General features: G+C 41.0%; 2 protein-coding genes across 2 annotated transcripts; both read right to left on the reverse strand.

Moving 5' to 3' along the window:
- Nucleotides 1–322: 322 nt before the first annotated feature.
- Nucleotides 323–3,817, reverse strand: GCK72_004435 (uncharacterized protein; the record flags this gene model as incomplete). Its single annotated transcript, XM_053724677.1, has 8 exons — nucleotides 323–374; nucleotides 422–1,065; nucleotides 1,114–2,064; nucleotides 2,590–2,756; nucleotides 2,831–3,343; nucleotides 3,544–3,606; nucleotides 3,656–3,763; nucleotides 3,808–3,817. The coding sequence occupies 8 exons, from the start codon at nucleotides 3,815–3,817 to the stop codon at nucleotides 323–325; spliced, it is 2,508 nt and encodes an 835-aa protein (XP_053588871.1).
- Nucleotides 3,818–4,691: 874 nt separating this feature from the next.
- On the reverse strand, nucleotides 4,692–22,370 carry GCK72_004436 (uncharacterized protein; the record flags this gene model as incomplete). Its single annotated transcript, XM_053724678.1, has 17 exons — nucleotides 4,692–4,886; nucleotides 7,036–7,215; nucleotides 7,450–7,582; nucleotides 7,663–7,694; nucleotides 8,545–9,488; nucleotides 10,422–10,781; nucleotides 10,827–10,960; nucleotides 11,008–11,222; nucleotides 11,518–12,309; nucleotides 12,954–14,216; nucleotides 15,140–15,525; nucleotides 16,786–16,933; nucleotides 16,985–17,080; nucleotides 17,782–17,889; nucleotides 19,183–19,260; nucleotides 19,363–19,917; nucleotides 22,239–22,370. 17 exons carry the CDS (start codon nucleotides 22,368–22,370, stop codon nucleotides 4,692–4,694), a joined length of 5,751 nt encoding a protein of 1,916 aa, XP_053588872.1.
- Nucleotides 22,371–23,168: the final 798 nt, after the last annotated feature.

A 23,168-nucleotide genomic window follows, 5' to 3' on the forward strand; every position in this document is an offset into this window, starting at 1 on the left:
GCAAAAAATGTTGAGTGTACCAAAGTGCTTGGGAACATATTTGAAAATAATTAAATAGAAGAAAAAGTTATCTGACCCATTTTTAGACAAAACTAGGTTAAACTATTGCTAGTTTAATGATTGCGAATTATCGCAGTTGCGAAACCTACGTAAGTTGCGGAATTGACTTAGTTGCGAAATGTCGCAGTTGTGAATTGTCGCGGTGCCCCATTTTCATTGCAAAAGTGAAAAATAATTGAAAAATAGGTAAATCGAAGTTTATCGAATTTTTTCAAAAATGTTTTTTACTAATTATATGCAAAGTTCTCTCGTCCCTTTTCGACTAAAGAAACACCAAAAATCCAGCTGCAATTCCGACGAGTAGATCAACATTTCTGAAAATTGAGAGACTTTTTAGAGAAAAAAACCATGAATAACTTACAACTCTTTTTTCTCATCTACACCAGTAGTAGCCCAAACTTGCTGACCTCCGAGCGTAGTAGGATTCGCTTGATTCCCTGATGGAGTATTACCAGGACTGAGAGTCACTTTGGAGGCCTTGAAGTTACTGGCAAAGAACAAGTCAAGTTCAGCCAGTGACTTCTTGGATGCATCGAGATCGGTTTTGAATGAGGCAAAGTCCAAATTGAGCGAGTCCATTGTATTCAAACCATCTTCAACATCATTCAACTTCGAGGCGTCTTGACCCTTCACAGTCTTCTTCAACTTCCCGACAGCCTCACTCATCACGGAGAAGCCACCAGTCACACCCGTCACCTTCTTTCCATTCTCGAATATCTCTGATTGAGCTGCAAACGTATCCGTGCTGACAAAGGGTACCACCGTCTTCTTAAAAGTGCCCAACGACGTGAGCATGACTTCAATCTCACTTGACGACCCGACCAACTTTTCCAGATTCGCCACGTCTACAGTATCCGTCAGTTGTGCCTTATGACTCGAAACCACTGGAATATTGTCAACCACTTTTCGAATTCCAGCCTGATTTTTGAGTGCCAAACGCATACCATCCAGTGCTTGCACACCTTTTCCGATATTCTCTGAGTGTGTGGGTGCCGATATGAATTCCTGTAAGAAAGAGTTTTTCAAACCAATTGAATTTTACCATCAACCTACTTTCAACATTTTAGCTTCTGGAGAATCCAACTGTTCCAACGACTCCACAGACTTCTTCAATTCCGACAAGTATCCTTTTACTCCAATCACCCCATTCATCACATCACTCCCGTCACTCAACGCTTTCAAGAAGTCCGTGCTCTGATTCCACCCACGAATCTCTTTGAGTCCATCCAATGCTTTGAACACCGATTTCAGCTTGTCCTGATCTTGAAGGCATTTGAAGTATGCTGTATAATGACCAAGACGGTCTTGGTAGTCATTCAAACTTTGGATGTTGTTCACCACATACGCGGTTTCAGTCTGGTAGTTGTCCAGTCCGTTTGTAGAGATAGCGGAAGTTACTTCCCCAAGTTTAGTGATATGAGCTGTCAAGTTTTTCATTTTCGGATATTCCCGAAACTTCTTCAAGACATCTTTTAAATTCGAATCGTCATCCTTAAGCTCATTACATATCGCAATGACTTCATCGCACATTTCAGCAGTTCCAGGTGTCTTCAAAAGTGTTGAAAGTTTTTGAGTTGCATTCTTCAACCCGCTTAACTTGTTATCGATAGTCACAAGGGACTGGTAGAATGGAGTGAATAAGTCCGTTTTGATATCGATTAGTAGAATACGTTCACATACACGACCTTGGTGAATGTCTGTCTTGGAGGCATCGACTTCTGCAAGGATTTGGGAAATCGAGTCCAAAAAATGCAACATTTTCTTGAACCCTTCCATGTCTCCTTTGAAAGTCTGTTCAATGTTGGTGAGGAGCTCTGATATCCTGTCGAAATGACTGAACGAAGTTTTGAGACTTTTCGTTTTGATCACTTTCTGAATCCAGGGATTTTCAACATCGGTAGATAACGAGGCAAAGTCCGCTGCTCCGTTGGATAGTCCAAATGTGTCTCGGAGTTTCCGCTGATGGACTTTCTCAGCACGACTTGTCAGAAGTTCGGAAACGATCTGGAAAAAAAGCAAAATGAATTAAAAGCGTATTGTCACAAACTATGATATTTACATATCATAATGTATGGGTTACGGCGAGTTCAGTTTCATACTTCAAGAGTTTTTAATTCGATGTACAAACCGCTGAAAGCGAGCGCCGGAAAGTTTGGACAGTGAACTGTGCGGAGGAAAATAGCAAGGTGGCCTACGGCAAATATTGATAGGAAGATATTAAAAACTATCAAAAATAATACCAGAAATATTAGTTCGGCGCTTTTCTTCCGGCTGCGCTTCACCGAAATGTCTATGAAAACTGTTTCTTATTCTCTGAGTCTCCCTAATACTAAAAAAACGAACTTTACCGGAGTGAAATTTCTAAAACTATCTCACTGAACAAACTATTCGGCGCTGGCTCTCAGCGGGTTGTGCACCGAATTAAAAACGAACTCTTAAAGTATGAAAATTAACTTGGCCAAACAAAATTGATGAAAAAGAGTTTTAGTCCTGGACAGGAAACTCAAACTGAAAAGTTCGGTCACATACCTTCACATAATCCATACGAACAACGGTTCCTTGGAGTTTTCTTACAACCGATTTGATATAATCAATGTAATCATTTTCTTTGGCCTCTTCCATATAGAGAGTTGTGTCAACACTTTCATAAACACCAACTGCTTCCGCCGCTTTCAACACCGGAGAGATCCCATCGACTGCATTCGTGAAGTTTTTGAAACTCCAAAACTTGGTATTCGCATCAAAGTTCGAGCTACTTTTTTAAGGTCACCAAGTGCATCTTTGATTTTTCTCAAGTCGCGTGGTTTGGATGTTGAATCATTTTTGAGAAGTTCTGGAGATCGGTCGTCCCAATTAACACCAGCTGCATATATTAAGAATATAAAACGCAGCGGGACTCCATTCTTCTTGAGTCGTTCGATCTCTCTAAAAAAGTGTTCCTTCCCATCCTTCCATTCATTTATATCTCCGACTCCATCAATCTTATCGAGAATCTTCTTCAACCCATCAAACACCTTCTCCACTTTCTCGACTATATCTTTTGAAGCGGCAGCCGTAGGCATCAGATCAGTCGGTAACGTTGTCAGATTGTTCAAGAACTCATCCAGTTTCGCTCCGTCGAGTGCATCAATCTGAGTTGGTGTGATATCTCCGAAACGAAGAACTTCAGAGATGAACTGTTCGGCTTCTAGAGCACCATGCATAGATTTTACGAGAATGCTCATTCCATTCGTGATACGAGCCACCATTCTTAGATATTCCACATTGGTTTCCAGGTTGGCATCTGGAAAAGTTTTCAAATTGAAAACAACTTGAACGTCTTGTATAATCACGACACGTTTCTTACAAACGCGCTCTACCGAAACCAAAGTAAACTGCTTGCGAAAATGAGAGACTCAGAGAAAAACAGACGTTTCTCAAGGGCATTTCGGTGGAGCGGAGTTGTAATAACAGTGTTGAGCTAATCTCTCCCTAAATACTCACCATTGACATCCCTGTTGAATCGACGACGGAATGCGACTGCTGCGGAGGTGCGGTGGGGCGCGTCTGGAAAATTCTTTTCAGATTCAGACCAACAATTTTGATTATATTATACCTGTGGAATAATTCCAACCACCATTCTCCAAACTATTAATTTCAGGCGGTTCCTTCCCACGTGGCAAACTTTGAGCCGAAATGGCAGAGATCAAAATGATCCAGGTTTCTGGAAAAACAACTCTACTGGACGTCCTAATTAATTGAACTCACTTATTTTCATCTCGAGACTCCAAGAAATTCAAAACAATCGATTTTTGAATTGATGAAAATTCCAGGGAAATCAGAAGTAATGATTGAGAGAAAAAGTGAAACTGAAAACTCGTGGAAAATGAAAAAGGGGCGGAGTCAGAGGTCAGCGGGACGTGGAAATAGTTTATTGGATAGGGCAAAGTCTGACGCCGATTTTTAATTCAATTCTTTAATTTTTCGCACTGAAAATCCAGTGTTTTCAGCTTTTCAGACGGCGCAATGGATGAAAAATGGTCGCATCCATCAGAATTGTGAAAAGTTAAATTCTCTGTCGATTGAGCCAAAAAACGTGAATTTTGGTCAAACAATTATTTTTTGATACGGAAAAACCGATTTTCTGGCAATTTTTTGGCAAAAAAAAACGGTTTTTCTGTATCAAAAATTCAATTTCTGACCAAAATTCACGTATCCGTTTTTGTCTGTCTGCATGTCCGAATATCCGGATGTCCACAATTTCATCTTCGTCAAAATAAAACATTTGAAAAATTTATTATAATTCGTGAAGTTCAAACAAGAATTCGTGTCAAATACATGGATAATAAACCCGCGAAAAGCAAAAAATTCAAAAATTTCCGAGAAAATCGACGAGAGGGAAGCGAAAGCAGGGAGAAGCACACGGACATTGGGGGCATCTGGTGCAAATTTGAGGTATAAAAATTTGGGACAAAAATTGTTTTGCTTGTCTCTTCACTGATGCTGAAGATGATCGTCCCTCTGCTTCCGCCACTCTCTTTCTCTTTCATTCTCTGAAAAATCGATAATTACAGTAAGAACATAAGACTAGCAAATGCGCTCCACTGGAGCGCGTTTGCCTTGAAAACAGAAAATGCGCTCCACTGAGAATGTTACATGATAAGAGTACCCGAATTGAAAGAGTCAGAATGTGATAGCGGAGAGATGGGCGGTGTGTTGTGTTGGTGAAGAATCATCGGAATTTGTGGAGTACGGTCACCGGAGTACACGTATTCCGCATATCTCTCCTGAAGGATGTGATGACGTTCACTGGATTGGGATAGTGAGCGATGTCGTTCGATGGTGTGCTGGAAATAGAAGAAACTGAAATTGATAAGGGATCAGTCTGGCTTTGTGTCTGTTTGAGGGTATGTACAGTACCGGACAAAAAGGTATCAACTTTGGCTGTTTTCAGTGGAAAATGATCAACTTTGAGAGTGTGCCGTAGTAATTCTGAATGTCACACCATGAAAGTTTTTAATGAATCATATAGATTGAACGTAGAGCTCCATTTTTGTAGTTGACAACTTTTTTGTACGGATGCTGCCTAGAGAGTTATGGTCATTTTAAGACGACAGCTCAAAAATCGCATAGGGTATGTAGATGAAGTCCAGGGCTACATATTTGTAGTTGACAACTTTTTTGTACGGGCACTCCTTACTAGGGAAGGTCATGGAGCCAGTTTGGAGATATGGGATGTGACCTATATAATTAGAAAGCTGAGAAAACGCTGATTCCAAATATATATTCAGTTTTTGCTCTCGAGGCCTGGTATTCGAGAAAAAACGAGGTCCAAATTTTTACCTCGTCTTTCTCGAATACGATGCCTCGAGGGCAAAAACTAAATATATATCTGGAATCAGCGTTTTCTCAGGTTTCTAACAATATAGATCACGTCCCATATCTCCACACTGACTCCATGACCTTCCCTAGTTAGACACCTGGCGCCTACCGTAAAGGTGCAACGGTACGGCCAGTAGCTCTCTTCAACTGTCTATAACTTTAGACGGAAAACACGCACAAAAAAGTTTTCAACTACAATAATGTTGCCCTATAATGAGCATTTTTGAACAACATGGTCTTTAAAAATTGACGTCCTAAATTAGCCATTAATAAATTTTATAACATTGTTAGGGTTATCAATAAAAAGGTTTTTAATGAAAATTCACTTTTTTTAAAAGGTTTTCACAACAGGGTTCAAATGGTCAAAACGTTTGTTGCTGTCTGTCTGTATGTTTGTATGCTTGTCCAGATGTCCACATTTAACACCGCTTGACAAAAGTTGCATTCACACTTTGTAAAAGCGTTAGAAGCAGACTTGTACAAAATTTCAGAATTCAGTTTTGTTTTTTGAAAATTTTGGAGCTGTTTGACTAAAATGGCCTAACTTTACAGTTTATTGGGTTTTGGTCAAAATTTATTTTTGATTCCTCAGAATATAAACATTTTCAATGAAAAATTTGGTAAATTTTATTTTTATTTAGTAAATTTGTAAAATTAGCAATCGCGCTCTATTGTGAAATGAAAAATCCTTTCGTTTTTTTTAAAATTTGAGTTCTAATACCCTATTGTATGTCTGTTCTAATAATCTAAAATCCAAAATGTTCACTTAAAATTTATGAAAATGCGCTCTTACGTTCTGGCGCGAAATTCAAATTTTTAGTGAAATTCCTCGAATGTTCATTAGAGCGCAGTTGCCACACTCCCACCTCCTGTTAGTGATTAGTTAACGGACAAAACATTCGGTAAGCATCATCAGGGTTAAGCAACTTATATGAGCATTGTCAGTAGAGCGCACTTGCAACATGCCAGCCTTTTAAATTATCCATTCGTTGCATGTTAAAGACGGACAATGAGAAAACTAAGAAGCATTTTATAATACAAAAGGAAAATTGAAAAGACAAATAAAATTTTTTTAAGGAAAAAAATTGTGAGAAAAAATTTTCAAAACTTTTTTGAAAACTTTTTTCTCACCAATTAAATAATTAAAACATAATTAAGGTATTAATGAAAAAAACTAACTAAACCTTATAGAGATCATAGACATTATAAAAGGAGATCAAAGGGAATGTTGTAAGTTTGGGAACCGGGGGGAAAACTCTAAGTGCATACTGTACTAGGGTTACTGTAGTCTGCTCGGTTACTGTAGTTGACTAGATATGATATAACAAAAGACTAGATTAGTTCATAGATGGGAATGAAAATTTTAAAAATTAACAGGGATGAGGGAAAGACAAAGGACAAAAGACAACTGGACACATTTAAGGGATTACTGTAGGTGGGTTACTGTAGACTACTGTAGGGTTACTGTAGATTACTGTAATAGAATTATAAAATTAAATTAAAAATTAAAGGATATGAAACTAAGTAAAGTGACAGACATGCTAAGATGGTTAGTGCATTTGTATAATAAATTTTCGAAATTTTTTTTTTCAAATTTTGCGCCAAGCCTCATACCCTAAAGGCAGACGTGTGTTGTACGGTACGCCGTCCTCCGGTGGGTCCCGTCGCGACGACACCCTTCGCACGTTTACGACGTTCCGCTTCAAGTTGCTCGCGGAGCAGCTGGATTTGGGACTCGAGAAGTTTCCGCTTGTGCGAGTAGTTGGCGTCTTTTTGGTCGAGCATTGCTTGCAGCTGAAAAATGGTGGGTTGGATGACATTTTGGTGGAGAATAGTGTGCATTTTCGGGATCAGCAGGGTGGAATTACCCTATAGACTCATTTCTAGAAATTTTGGGTTACTGTAGTTTCATTTCTGTGCAAACACCCAAAAACCGCGTCGATGCACCATATCTTACGACAAAATGCAGATATAGGTGAAAATACCCAAGGAATCCGATTTTCCTATTCATTTTTCTCAAAAACGCACTTGTCTCTTCTCCTCAATCAACGCCGCAATTCTGGCCTCCAACAGCGAGTGCTCTTTCGCCAATTTCGACACCGATCGATTTCCGGCGTCTCGTTCCAAATTCTGGATTTGAGCTTGAAGTTGAGCACAATTTCTGTATAATTGTTGGTTTTCTCGTTCCATTGAGGCGAGCGATTTGTCGATGGCACGTCGTTCGTTCATGGTCTCACGCACCGCTTTCTCGGTTTTTCCCTTTCTTCTTCCAGCTGAAATATCAATAGGATAAGTGTGAAAAAACCATGTCTGGGTTATACTTAGTAGAGAATAGTGTGCATTTTCGGAATCAGCAAGTGAAATTACCCCAGAGGCGCATTTTTAGGGATTTTTGGGTTACTGTAGTTCGGATTCTGTGCAAACACCGCAGTGATGCACCGTACATTACGACGAAAAGCAGAATTTTCCAAAAAGGTTAACTTGGCCGGAGAACTCGATTCTCTGGTCAGAATTTGACATAAACCCTAGAAAGTATGGTTTTCGAGGTTTTTAACTTGAAAAATTGGCCCAAATAGGTTTTTCATCCGGAATTTCAAAATTTCTTGTTATTTTCGGAACAGCGTCACAAATAACATTGGTTCAATTTTTCTAGTCTCGAATACTGTTTTTAAACATTTTTGGGTTACTGTAGTTTCATTTCCGTGTGAACACCGCAACCGATGCACCATATCTCACGACATTTTGCGGAAATTGCAAAAACCGGGAAAATTTTCGTTTTATACTTCAGAAATCTTGGAAAATCTCATCGTTTTCAAAATTAGCGTCTATAACCTATTTACGCGTGAACACTGCAACCGATGCACCATATCTCACGACAAAATGCAGAAAACGAGAGCATAGCGAGGCGTAAAGTTTGCAACGAACAGATTTGAATGTTTTTCAAGTCGCGTTGCGTGCGCGTCGCGGTTTACAAAATAAACGTCGTGATAACCGTTGTGCGACGGAGCACGTTTCCGCGACCTTACGCCTCGTCATGCTGTGAAAAAACCGCAAAAATTGGTGAGAACCAAAGTTACAGTAAGGGTTACTGTAGTTTCATAATTGTGCAAACACCAGACTCACCGCATCAACATGTCTCTTCAACGCACTGATCTCCCTCTCCAACCTGACACGTATCCCCTCAATCTCCTTCTTCTCCGTGTCACTCCTCAAGCTCCGCCTCTTCAAATCCTCAATTTCCGCCGTCTGCACGAGTTTCTCCTTCCTCAACACTTTAAGCTCCGCCCTCATCTCTGCTTCCAACCGTTTCCATTCCTCTTCAAACTTCTTCAAAGCAGAGACAGTGTTCTGCATGACAACAAGTTTTCCGGAGAGCTCCTCGTTCTTCCTCTCGAAATCCACAGATCTCAAATTGATCCCATTCGTCCGATTGAGTTGTTCCCTCATCTCCACTCTCAACCGATCACATTCCTTAGTTAATGCAGTGTTCCGTGTGCTCATCTCATGATGTGACTCCTCCCACCGCCGTTGCTCTTGCACCGCCCGTTCCTGCTCCTCCACAGTCTTCTTCGCCGTACTCACCGCAGATTTCCAATTGCGCTCCGAGGCTCTCAGCTCCTCGAGCATCCCTCTATTCTTATCATTAAGCCTTCGCTCATCTGTGATCTCTCTCATCAACTGCTCTCTTTCCTTCTCCAATTGCTCCAACTTCCGGAATAGATTCTCATTCTCTGCCAGTGTCCTCCGATGCTTTCCAACTGCTGCTTCCCGTTCCCGGTTTGCTCTGTCGAGTTGCTCCTCGAGATCCCGATGCCTTGAATCCTGCACACCAACCATCCCAGTCGCCTTCTCTTTTCCCTCGATTGCATCATGCAGCTGACTATGCAACACCTCGATTTCCTTCCGGAGATGTGCAAGTTTCGAATCTTTCTCTCGGAGATGGAGCTCTAACGTCGAGATTCTAGCTTTCATACTTCTCACTTCATGATCTTTGGATCTGGCGGATTCCTCGTTGGTTAGGTACATTTGACGTTGACTCGTCATACGGTTCTCAATTGTGTTGCGTTCTGGAAATGATGAAGTTGGTTGGTGGAGAAAACTTGAAAACAGATTCAGAATTCTCATAATTTCAGTTTATCAGCTATACTACAATGCACGGCACCCTATCACTCTAGAATCTACTATTAATGGGTCAGCACGACGGGGAATACGTCAGAAGTCTACTGTGCGCAATACGCAATAAAAATGTATTGAAAATATGTTCAAAACTTTTTCCAGCTACAGTAAGAATTTGCACTGCTGATGCGTCAGTAATCCCTTGGGTAAGATGGTGGTGCCGTGCGATGTTGTAGATTTTTCAATCAGTTTGGGTGGATCAAAATCTCAATTCTTAAAGTTATCAACATGTTTTTAGAACTGTACCAACATCAAAACAAATCGAGATACACAAACTTCAATTTTGGTGAATTTTAGCTACAAATTTGAAACTAATGAATCTCGGCTTGTTTCAATCGTATATCAAATTTGAAAACAGATCCAGAATCCTCACGACGTCAGCTTTTCAGCTATATACATTTCGGCACTGTGATGTTTCGCAACAGCGACATTTCCTAACTCATGTCTGGTTTGCAACCACGCCGCATTTGCATATTTGGGTCAGTTAAAAATGTTTAGTTTACCAAACGGCTAGGTTAAACAATTGTTAGTTTTATGGTTGCGAAACGTCGTAGTTGCAAAATGTCGCAAAGCCTTTGTATCGCAATTTCCTTCTAGCTTATGAGTTTTTTGATAAAGAAAACCCGTAAAAATGCAATAATTGGAAAGCCTAGGTTCTAAGGATTCTGTATCTGGTTTCCAAAGTATTCTAACTTCAAAATGAACCTAGATACACTGTTTTCAATTTTCAAAGTAACGTATCTCGCGTCAAATCTATCCAAATCAAAATTTGAAAACAGATTTAGAATCCTCACGACTTGAACTTTCCAAGCGTCTTAACTTACCTTCCGTAATATGCACCAACTGTCTCTCCACTCTCTCAATAACCATCTGCCTATCCGCTAACTTCTCATTCCTCTGTCTCAACTCATCCTTCGCCTTCTCGAGAGCATCCAACAACTCTGCATTATCCGCTTCCAACTGTTCAATGCGCTCCTTCAAAAATCTCAAAGTCACTCCAACCGACGAGCTGACATCCATTGAATCAACCGCCCGTTGCATGTTCTGAGAGCTATCCGCAAATCTGACAGACGGCGATCTTCTGAACGGCACGTCTTCCGAATTCTCGTTGAGACCGATGCTCGACGCGGCACGTGGAATATCCACGTAGATTGAACGGTTTTGGCGGGAGTTTGAAGGGATCGCTGAAAACGGAAACGCTCTGTCTGTGTGTCTGTGTGTCCACTCACGATTCTGAAGAGATTCCACAGCGGATCGTTGAAGATTCGCCAGCTTCGACTGGATTTCCTCATATCGTTTTTGGCTGTCTTTCAGACGGCTATCCGCGTCTTTGGCCTTCAATTCCTGTCGTTCCAGTTTTAGGCTGAAAATGTTTTGGATTACGGTATTTCTGAAAGTTTTAAAACTCACGTCACTGTCGCCAGCTCACTTCTCAACTTCTGATTATCCAGCTCCCCTTTGCTTGCCTTCTCCTCTGCACTTCGATACTTTTCCAGAATATCACTGATAGCGGATTTACTGGTCTCTCGTTTCACCTCAAAGGCAGCCTTCACTGTGGCCAAGTCGTTGAAGAGCCGCTGGTTTTCCTCTTGTAAGGCTTTTCGCACTTTTTCGAGGTCGGTCAGCTGGAAAATGAGGTATAGTGCTATAGGATTATGAAATGATGCTGAAATAATGCTGAAACAGAAAAACAAAAAAGTTTTGAGGGATGTGGAATCGAACTCGGGAGTGATTGGGTGTGGGGCAAAAGCGCAGCCGATTGCGTGAGACTTTGTCTTTCTCCCTCTCTCCATCTACTCTCTGTCTCCATGTCTCCGATAGCGCAACTGGTAACACGAATGACCACTAATCTCACGACCAGGGCTCAACCCCCATCACCTCTCATTTTCTTTTTCTTTCTTTTTTATGGTAACTACTCACCCTAAACTGCTCGTTCTGTGCCTGCTTCAACATGCTTTGCGCATCGTGCTCCATCTTCCTCAACAAGTCGCCAGAAACCTCATTCTTCGCCACTTTATCCATCAACTGAATCTCCAGTGACTTCACCTTATTCGTCAACGCCGTCACATTCTGCTCCAACTCGTTCTTCTTCTCCTCCAAATTCACATTCTTCATTCGGATACTGTGCACAACTTTGTTCGCTTCACGGAGCTGATCCGCGAGCTCTTGAATCTTCCGTCTCTCCTCATTCCACTTCTCACTCAATCCCTCTTTACCATTCTTCAACTCAGAGTTTTGTTTCAACATCACTGCCACGTCATCCTTATACTTCTCAAGCTCCGCCTCCGTCGCCTCCAACTTGGAGATCAATTCCATTGTGTTAGCCTCCAAGGCACTAATCGAGCTATCTCTCTCCACGATTCCCGACGTTAACTTTTCCACGTCAGTCTCCAAAACTGAAATCCTTCTGACCTGCTGATCAATGGCCGTGGCATGCTTAGTCATCTGAAGCATCGCTTCCTCCTTCTGTTCCATCAACTTCATCTTCTCCTCATGCAACGTCTTCACCTCTTTCTTCCTATCCTCCTCCTTCTCCTCATCCTGCAGTTCCAACTTCCGAAGTTTCTCTTCCAAGTCTCTTGATTTTTCTAGGCCATCTTCGATATCCCGTTTGTGAACGATCTCCTTGTCTTCCTTATCTTTCAGGGAGTCTTCTAGTTTCATGATTTGTTCCTGAAGTTCGGTGATCGCCTCGTTTTTGGAAGATTCGATCTGGAACAATATTCGTAAGGATTGTGAAGCGTTGCGTGTCGCATCTACCAGAATCCGAGCGTTTCAAGATATCTCGGTTGCGTCGCGTCATTTGGACTATGCGTCGCGTGTTCGTGTCAAAAATTTATGGTCGAAAATTTACATAAATTGCCCGCATAAGTTTTTTAAGACACCTGGCGCGAAATCACTCAATCATGACGTCAACGTCATAAAGCTTTTCGTCCAATAAGCCGCGACGCATCCGAAAGCATGAAAGCGTTCTCTGAGTCGTCGGGAGCATCGCGAGCATTCATGACACCTGACGGATCCAAAATCATTAGACCTTTTTCAGTTTCGTCGGAAGCGCATGCTTCACTTATCTTCATAATTGTCTGTAAGCCGCGACGTGCCTCGTTCCTCCTTCTTAAGAACGTTTTCTATATCGTCAGACGCGTCGCGTGCCTAGAGCGCATACGTCGCCTTATCTACTTTCAAATCGTCAGAGACTAGCTGAACGCTATCAGGGTTGAGCTGAATTCCGCCTCCCCCGGAAAATTTTCCATTCCGCTTTCCGCCTTCCACCATTTCAAAAACCTCATTCCGCTCAATTCCGGCGTTTATGGCGCGTCGCCGCTATGATCAACCCCAAAATCATTTCCACCTACCCTACTCCTCTCACTACTCCACTCCTGTCGATCTCCCTCATTCTGCTCGTTCATCTTCTCCAACTCCTTCTTCATCTTCTCCTTCAACCGTTCCACTTCCTCTTCCGTATGCAAATGATCCAACTTCAACTGATCGTGCTCCTCCATCAACATCTCATGAATCTTCGTCAACTCATTCAACCTGGATTCACATTCCTTTCCAAATCTCTCAACACCTTGTCTATCCTTCTCCACCAATTGTAGTTTAGCCTCATACTCCTCTTTGATCTCCTCCTCGTTCTTCTTCTCCATCTCCTCCATCCTCGCCAATTCCTCTTTCCGCTCCTTCTCCGACTTGCTCAACTGCTCCTTCAGAGATCCAATCTCCTCATTTAGCCCATCCACCGTTACTCCCTTCTGCTTCAGTTCATTCGTCAACTTATCAAAATTCACTCTCAAATCATCAAGTAGTCCTCGAAGCTCCGCCTCCTCACGTTCCTTATCCACACCTCGCTTCCTCAACTCGTCCAACTCGTTCTTCAACACTTCACACTTTTCCTGCCACGACGCGGAGTCTTCTGCCAACGCATCATTCTTCCTGACTGCATCATCAAACTTCTCATTAGCCTCCGAGATCTGGCGTGTTCTCTCGTTAAGCTGCTCGTGAAGCCGAGAGAGTTCTCCTTTTAGAATCTCAATCTCCCCATTTGCCTCTTCATACGTGGCAGTCAACTGATGGCTGGAAGTCCTCACATTCTGAATATGCACCTCCTTCTCTTGAATCGATGCCTGCAGATTCCGAATCTCCTCATTCTTAGATTCCAACTCGTTATTCAACCCCTCCAACTGCTCAGCCAACGTCGACATTTCATTCTTACTCTCCAGGAATTGCTCCTCACTCAACTTCCCCTCTCCCTCCATAGCAGTTATCGTCGCCTGACATTCAGCCAGCTCTCTTCTAAGCTCCGCCTCCTTCTCCTGCATCTCATCAAGCTTCGTCCGACACTCTGAAATCTCTAGATCCCTCTGATCAGCTTGTGCTCTTTCTGAATCCAATTTCTTCCGAAGCTCATCCCGTTCCGTCTCTACCATATCCAATCGGAGGGTTTTGTCGTCGAGGTCCGTCTTCATCGCAGCGACGTCTCCTTTCAGATTACGTTGAGTTTCTCGGAGCTCGTCACTCTCTTTCCGGAACTTTTCACGTTCCGCTCTGTCTTTTTCGAAACGAGATTTCTCCTCGGTTTCGCGGGCTCGGAGGATTTCATCATGGGTGTCTTCGCGTTCCTAGAATACATAATTATAGGTATTTTTGATTCATAGGGAGTCAAACATTGCGCCGACACGGACCAGCGCGTAACTCGCTTCAAACTCAATATTATGAGCTGAAAAACATATACCAAAATGTAGATCTCAGTAAGTTCTATGTCTGTGACCTACTACGGGCCAAATGGTTAATTGTTCATATGCTGCGGGTAGGCACTTTTTCCGGGCCCGTTTCATATCAGAGAGATAGAACTCGCTGAAATCTACGTTTTAGTATAATTTTCGTATTATAAAACTCAGTTTAAAGTTATGCGTCGGCCAGGACATTTAGAAACCACACGTTTCGAAACTATGACATTTCGACAAGCGGTCTTATTCTTGAGTATGTTTCCACGTTTAGTTTTGAAATGTCATAGTTCTGAAAGGTCTCGGTTTTGAAATTCCTGACTTCACAGGAACTAACACAACGTATGAAATGTAAGAATATGGTGATACCGCGTCAGTCATCTCTATTATCGGTTCACAAACCCTTGCCGGGAGTATTAAAGGCGCATGGAATTTGGTCGGATGGGTCTCGAAGTGGAAATGGGTGAAGCACCGTATTTTACTACGGTTTTTTATGTTTTTAAATGCGCGTATCACCAGAACAGATTCCATGCACCTTTAACACTCATCGGCAAGGGTTCGGGGACCGATGAGACCTACACCACACTAATGACTTGTTGTCAGGGAGAGCTCGAACAAAAAGTGATCAATTACCCAAAAATGTAGACCTACACGTGTCTTATAAGCTTAAAGGAGGATAGTGAAATCTTTTTTTCATTTCAGATTATAAAACTTCGAACAATTCTAAGGATTTTCTAAAGGTTCACAATCTGTAATGAAAAAAAACTATGACTTCAGTCCTCATTTACCTACAAATATTCCTTTAAACCCCCACCCACCTTCAACTCCTCCCTATGCCTGATCATCAACTCCTCAATGAAAGTCTTATGCTGTCGATGTGCCTCATTCAACGAGTTCTGAACGGACGTCGTCAATTTCTCCTGACTCTCTCGTTGCTCCTCGAGATTCCGTATCTTTTCAGAAGCCTTCCTCAAATCATCCTCTAATTTCTTCAAGTCATGCTCTCTCTGCGAATAGACACTCGATCGTTTTCTCTCTGCTTCCCGGTCATCTTTCCTTCGTTTCTCTTCCTTCTCCAGATCCTTCTTCGCACGGTCTCTTTCTTTTTCCGCTTGTCTCGCTGCTTCCCGGGATTCGTCGATTTCTCCGTTTTTGTTGGTAAGGAGTTTACGCATTTTACGTGCCACATCCATTGGTGTGTCTTCTGCAAATGTTTTGGTAAGAAGTGGAAAGTGGTGCGGAGCTAGATATAGAAGTCTCACTAGATCTATGTTGTGAATTCTAGAAAACAAACTCTAACATTTAGTATATGCGCTCCAATGCTAAAATTCCATTTTTTGCAAAAAAAGGTCTAAAATTCTACTGAGCATTTTACAAACGCGTTCTGATGGCGTCAGAGCATTTTTACACATGTCACGTCATATAACGCGTTCTCCGCATTTTTTTCATTTTGAGCACCTACCGTACTACCGTACCTGCGAGCTGGGAGCCAATAATGTGGATATGGGTTACTAGAGACCCATAGTACATGTTTATATTAAAATCTGTCCCTAGGGCACAAGTTGCTCGTGTCTTACTGAGAACGCGTGATATCACATCATCTACAGTAACTTTAGCTACAGTAATCATTAATTGAAACCTAATTATGTTCAACCGAGATACACGGCGGAAACCATGGTTACACTAAAAATAAGTTATTTATAAGTTCGACCGCCCAATTCTTGTTAAATACGGATTTCGCAAAAAAATTGTCGACTACAGAATGAAGATCCAAATTTGTTGTATAAAACATGCCTAAAAATTAAAGCGTTTGAAAAACAATTTGGCCATGTCAAAATTATATCTTTCGTTGGGTCTAACAGACCTCGAAATTGTAGGTCACGCTGTGGCGTCCGGTATTTTCAAAAATGTCCAATTTTTGAGTATGTTATAAAACAAGTCTGGATCTTCATTTTCGTAGAGGACAACTTTTTGATAACTCTAAACACTGAAGAGATATGAGACATCGAGAAACGCCGAGAAGGAAGAGCGTCTGACTGTCTGCGTCCCCCTATTGCTTGTGTGCATTAAAAGCGGTTTATCTCAATAATGGTTAGAGTTACTTACAAATTTTAAACTATAAAAATGATAAGCGTGACATTTTACACATTTTTGTAGTTGACAACTTTTTGATACCACTTAACCCTACAAAGTTATAACCGTTTGATATTAAGCTCATCCCGGAGAGATACATGGCAAAGAGCCTAACTCCAAAAACCGAAACCTTGAAATGGACTATAGCATAGTCTCCTGTTTTTTTTTTGGATATCTTTTACCACACTCTAAACGTCTAGAAAAGTAAAAACTCTATATAAATATAAAAAATTCTAGAACCGAAAAAAACCAAAAAAGAAAATAAAAAACAAACTATAAAGTGCAATCGACGTCTCAACGACACCACCACTATTTCTAGAGGGACTCTGACTTTGTCCTCTTCCTCCAGCCATTTCATTCGCCATCTTCGAAAGTGATTCAAGTGTATCCTGAAGTTCGTCGTTGTGCTCCCGCAACTTCCGACACTCATCCTCTTTTCTCTTCAAATCACGCTGACGCTCGTTTGATTTTTCTTCCGCCTAGAACAACATAATTGGGAGAAATGAAATATGACAGGGGTTATTACTCACCTTCATATAATTCTCGGTGACAGCATTCAGCTGGCGCAACGTCTCGTCCAGCACATCGTCCTTTTCTCGCTTCATCTGGTCTTTTAGGTCTTGGTGCTGAAAAATTTGGATTAAGCTTGTTGTGAGCTTTCAGAAAAGTATAATCATGCCTAGGATCCGTGCAAGTTGGGTCTCACCACGAAAATCGGGTTACTGTAGTTTTCGTGCTGAGACCCAATTTGCTTCAAACCTAAGCGTGATTATACTCATTCGAACCGTCTTGTCACGGTAAATATGAATATAAACACGAATACAAGTAAAGATCAAAGTTTGAGAAATTTCAAGATTTTTTCCCAAATGTCTAGTTTTGTTATCAGATCCGAATTCAGCTCGCCGACAGCTTTCAGAAAAGTATAATCATGCCTAGGTTCTATGCAAGTTGGGTATCGCCACGATAACTACCGTAACCCGACCGGAGACTACTGTAGTTTTCGTGGCGAGACCCAACCGGAATTTGTCAAAAAATGAGCAACTGAAAAAAGAAGTAAACGAAAATTGCGGTACATCATCAAACTGATGTAAAATGACATGTTGAGATTTTCAGAGAATCCGGTTCGTTAAAAACCTAAAATCTAGAAGCTACAATTACATCCTCTTGAGTGATTTACGACAGTCAGAATTCCGGTTTCGAAAAATTTATTTACTTTTTTACTAAAAAGAACGGAACCCGGAAGGAAATCGAGCACTTTAGTAGTAGTCACCACCTCACTTTTTTAAATCCCATTTTTAGTAAAGTGCTCCCCTTCAAAACTGCAAACCTTTTGCTCGGCGTGTCGAATGGCTTTTCTCATAAGTGTTGCGCACCGCGTGAATTCCGTCAATTGTCGGTCCAAATCGTTGGCGGTCGTAGTGCGTAATTCGTGGAGCTAAAATATATTGAAATGGAAAGAAAGGGCAAGAATTAGAGATCATATTTCCCGTTTTGTAACTATGGGACACTTTGAAACCAGGACAGTTTAAAACCGAGACGTCTCATAACTAGAAAAGACTAAACGCGATGCGGCACAGACTTGTTTGATGCACGTGAGAAAGAATGTTCCGGTTTCAAAACGTCCTGGAACGAAAACTTGTCAAATTTTGATCCTTCAAGAAAAGGTACCTATTTTTTTACTAAATTTGTTGTGTTGAATTAAAGAAATTTTAGTGTGTGGAACACCTTAGTATAGTGAAAAGTTTAAAATTTTGGGAAAAATTCAAGTAATTTCAAATTTTTCTTTCTAATTTCAAATTTCGCCGGGAAAAATGCCTATTTCGTCCCACCCCGTGACAAGTTTCCCGGAACCAGGTCTGTCTGTTTGTACGTCTGTATATCGTGATGTCCGGATGTCCGCTAACTGTGTAACTTTTTTGGATACAGGAGGCTCTATCAAACTTTTCAGAAGAAGATTTAACTTTTCACGGTCTGAAAGTCTGAAAATTTTTTGACACGGTGCCACAAAGCATTTTGAGGTTATGAGACCTATGTTTGTGAAAAATGGCTAAAAATGAGTCTAAAAAAGATTCCGCTAGTTGCGTGTCCTTTGAAACACGACGTTCTTCACCATAGAAAACGGTGTCAACTAACAAATGTTTTTACTAAACCGTAAATATGACTGGAAACCCCAAATCATGAAGGTCCAGATTCTGTTCTGTTTTCAATTTTCAGATATAATCAAATTGAGCTGAGATACAATTCGTCGTGTTTCACTCGGTTTAAGTCATATATCTCGGCTCAAGTTAGTCCGATTTGAAATTTGAAAACAGATTCAGAATCCTCACGATTTCAGCTTTCCAGCCATTTAGATTTCTATCGAACATTTATATTTTTGAGTGAGTTATGTCACACCACCTCCAACACGATGTCAAAAAATGATGAAATAAGAACAAGGGGAGTCCTCAAAGCGCCCTTTTTTAAACAACTCAAAATGTTGGGGCCTGATACTTTTCAGTCCGTAGATTTCGAATCTGAAATAAAATTTTGCTAAATCCTTCTACAAGCCGAGTTATGACCCGTCAAACCTTGGCGAGGTGGGAGATTGACGGGTCATAACTCAACTCTCAGAAAGATTTAGCAGAATTTCATTTCAGATTCGGAATCTACAGACTCAAAAGTATCAGGGGCCGAATTCTTGAGTAAGTTGGAAAAAGGACACCAAGAAAAAATTGAAATCCCTGCTCACCTGCCGCTTGACAGCACTGAACTCCTTCCACAAGCTGATCAACTTCCGGTGTTGCGTCTCCATTTGATTCCGATAGCGCTGCAAAAAAAGCATTTTTACCTTTTTTTTAGTGGAGGCTTCCGGTGGTCACTTAGTACACTTCCGTTGTACTCTCCCTTTTTTATTGAACCAGGAACCTACCGTATTCTCCGAGCGGAACCTCATCGACTCGGTGTGTTGTTGCTGTTGAAGCTGCTGCAACTCCTTGCTCAGATTCGTGGCATCCACTCGGAGGTGCTCATTAGCCGCCAACGCTGCGTCATTCTCCTCACGGAGCATCTCATTAACCTCTTCCAACGTGTTATTTCGAAACAACTCTTCCTTCAACTTGGTGAATATCTCATCCATATTCTCCTCGCCTCCAAACTCTGCACCATCCAAATTGTAATGAGCCAACACCCGGGGACTACTTCTATGTCTACCGTAATCTCCAAGGGGACTTATCGATCGATATCGATTGCCGCCTAGAGACTTATGACGATTCCTTAGGCTACTCATAGCGTAGTTGGGGGTCCGAGAGGAATGAATAAGAGCGGATGAGTTCAATGGTATATCGATGGTCAGTGATGGCATAGAAATGTTAGTTTGATTATGCAGATGGGTTAGGCCAGGATTCGCCAAAAGAGCGACATCTGGACTCGGCGTGTTGAAGGATTCAAGGGATTCTGCGTTGGCACGTTGACGGAAACGTTGGAGCTGGAAGAATGAAAAGTTGGGGGAGAGAGGAAATTGCTTTTGTGTAAATGGGAGGGTGATCTTTATACTTTTCATACTTTTTAGTGCATTTTCAAAGTTTCAACATTAGAAATGCGTTGCGTTTTGCGTCGCGGTAGAATAGGATTCAAGTTTTCCTTAAAACTTATTTATTCAATCGTTGAATTTTGGGCTCGACCGCTCCGCAGCACGCGACGCAAGGTGGAAACTAATTTGGTCAATCACGGGCAGTACATGGCTTAAGGTCGCGGAAAAGTGCTCCACGGTGCCAAAGATTTTAACGTTTATTTATCGTATCTTTCAATATATGTAAGCCGCGACGCGCACGTTACGCGACTCGGAAAAATATAAATCTGTTCGTTGCAAACTTTAAGCTTTGCACGGCTGTGTTCAATAGGCTTACTACTTGAGTTTGAGCACAAAAATTTTCCCAAACTCTGGAGCTGAATTTCTCAAAACTGAGAGGGACTGCAAAAACTGAATACAGATTCGGAATCAGGAAAACGTCAGCTTTCCGTCGATATAAATATCATGTTGTTTCTCCAACCATAATGAGAGTCATTCCTTAGTTAAACAAATTACTAAGAATCTAAAAACTGCAGAAATCTGTCCTTATAAAAAATCTAACAATTGTGTATTTTTTGTAGTATGTTATAGTACATTTCAAGATCTCTATTTTTATAGTTGACATCTGCTTTGTACATGCTTTCCCTAAGCGATAGAACAGTGTATTTTCAAGCACCGCCGCGCAACAAGCAGCATCTTTCAAACGGTCATAACTCTCCAGGGACCGCCCGTACTAAAAAATTGTCAACTACAAAAATGAAGGTCTAGAATTGTTTTATAACATGTCGAAAATTCAGAAGACCGAAGCTTTTTTTTAAGCCGTGACGTCATCTCAAAATTGCTCATTTTTTCGAATTTTGGAATTGTTAGGAAAATAAATTTTCCGTTGAAAATCTCAGATTTTGGGCAAGAAAATAGTTTTTTGACTCTAACATTCAATCGTTTTTCGATATCCGCCGAGAAGGATGTGTGCTGTTTTTTTTTAATTTTTAAATTTTAATTTCTTCCCTTTCCACATTGCCCATCCCAATCATCAGTTCTCACTTTTTGTTATTGTTATATATAAAAACTGTCGCAGCGATCGAGAAAATCGGCTTGCGGGAAGGGAAAACAGAGAGAGAGAAGACAAACAGTTGACCAATATAACATGAACAATATAAAAAGAATATAAAAAAGGAAAAGAAGAGAAGAAAAGAGAGATAGAGAGAAACTGTAAATTTACACACCCAACCTAATTCTTTTTGGAACTTTTTTCGGGTAATTGTGAAGATTTTTCTAATTTGATATTGTAGGAATGTTTACAATAAGAATTCTGGGGTTTCAAACTTTCAGAAGAGGGGACTGGGTTACTGTAGTTAAATTGCATTGAAATTGGGTTACAGTAACTGTAAAGGAGAGGAGTTATGAAAGGAAGAAATTTCATAGTTGTCAATGCACGGCCCGGAAAATTGGCGCCAAATTCAAAAATTTAAACTTTTTCAAATTTTTTTTCGAATTTTTGAAGTTTTTTCGCGAAAAAGTCAAATTTTCAACCATTACTCAGAATTAAAAGGAATTCTGAAAAAGCATCAAAAAAATGGTCAAATTTTTGATGAAAAATTGAAAAAATTTGGGAAAAAAAAGATCATTTTTTGAAGTCGGGCCTGGGGCCTTGACAACTATGTGAAATATTGTGTTTTTCATTCATTTTTGACAATAAATTTGAGTTCAGCGTGATCGATTACCCCCATTCACCGTTTTTTTGAAAATTTGTGCATTTTGTCGTAAGTTATGGTGCATCGCTGCGGTGTTTGCACCGAAATGGAGCTACAGTAACCCAAGAGTAGTTTTACACGCTGAATTCGAAAAATACATTTCTTTTCATTGATTTTTCTCACAACATTCTGAAAACTTGAAAAAAGTGATGTATCATATCTTACGACAATTTGCGCAATTTTTGAAAATTGGGTGAAGAATGGTGAGGAATAAGGATATGAGGATGTAAATAACTAGATTAGGCGTTGGGACGTTTTGAAACCGAGGCATTTCAGATGTTTGTAAAAGTCTCGGTTTCGAATCGTCCGGTTGTAAAACGTCTCAGTTCAGTAAAAACCGTTAGAAATGACTTCAACTGCGCTCCACCGAAATGCCCTTGAAAAATGTTGCACACAATTTTCTTCGGTTTCGATAGAGCGCGGTTGTAAGAAGTCGGCCGAGTTAATAAGTTGGTAAAAGTTAAATCCCCAAGAATTGCTAACCTGATCATTAATATCCTGAATAACCTGTCGATTCCTCCGATTCTCCTCAATTCCAGCATCCAACCGATTCCGACACTCGGACAAGTCTTCGGTCACCCGAACGACGTCTTCAGAGCTGCCAGCCGACTTCATACCTTTATTCAAGTCGGGAGGAAGACGGCATTCTGAATTACTGAATTACAAGAACTTTTTTTTAAAAACACAAAGCTAAGATGACGGAAAAGTGGAAATTCAGAAAAAAAGCCACTGTGAAAAAGATGGGCGGCTCGGTTCTCTCAGAGGGCGGAGCTTTAAACGAGGAGCCCTAAAATTTTGGGAAGAGTTCCGGGTATTCTGACTGGGATGATTGAAATGAAAATAACAGGGAATAATATTCAACTGAGAAGTAAGAAGACAGAGGGAGAGACGCAGGAAGAGAGAAAACCCAAAAAAACCGGATCCTGTGTAAGCGCCCCTAGGAAGCCGCCTACTACATGCGTCTTCTCTATTCCATTCCAATAGACTGTTGTTTTTCTGTGAAACAGCAGAAGAGAGACGAGATAGTCGGAGGATTAGAGAAGTGGACACAGTTTTATGGAGGTGTTGTCTTTTGGCAACAAAGGGTAGGAGGGGGGGGGGTGTTTTGAAAAAAGAGAGAGAAAAGTTAGTGTTGAGTTAGTGGTCGCGGGATGGTGGCAAAACAGGTGGAAATGGGTTGGAAAGGTTTATGAGGGACGATGTCCGTGTGTCTGTTTGTCCGGTTGTCCCAATTGTCTATTCCACAACTGCGATGTTCGACTCACGCGATTTTCACATTTTCGATAGATTGTGGTTGTAACCATACTTGCAAAATATCGGCCCGGCCCGGCCCGGTCGGCCCGGAGTCAAAAAATGAGCACAATTTTTCACAAAATTTTTCGAAATTTTTTAAAATTTTCATCAAAAATAGTC

This window comes from Caenorhabditis remanei, chromosome II (genome assembly GCF_010183535.1).
Source record: "Caenorhabditis remanei strain PX506 chromosome II, whole genome shotgun sequence".
NCBI classification, from domain to species: Eukaryota; Metazoa; Nematoda; class Chromadorea; order Rhabditida; family Rhabditidae; genus Caenorhabditis; species Caenorhabditis remanei.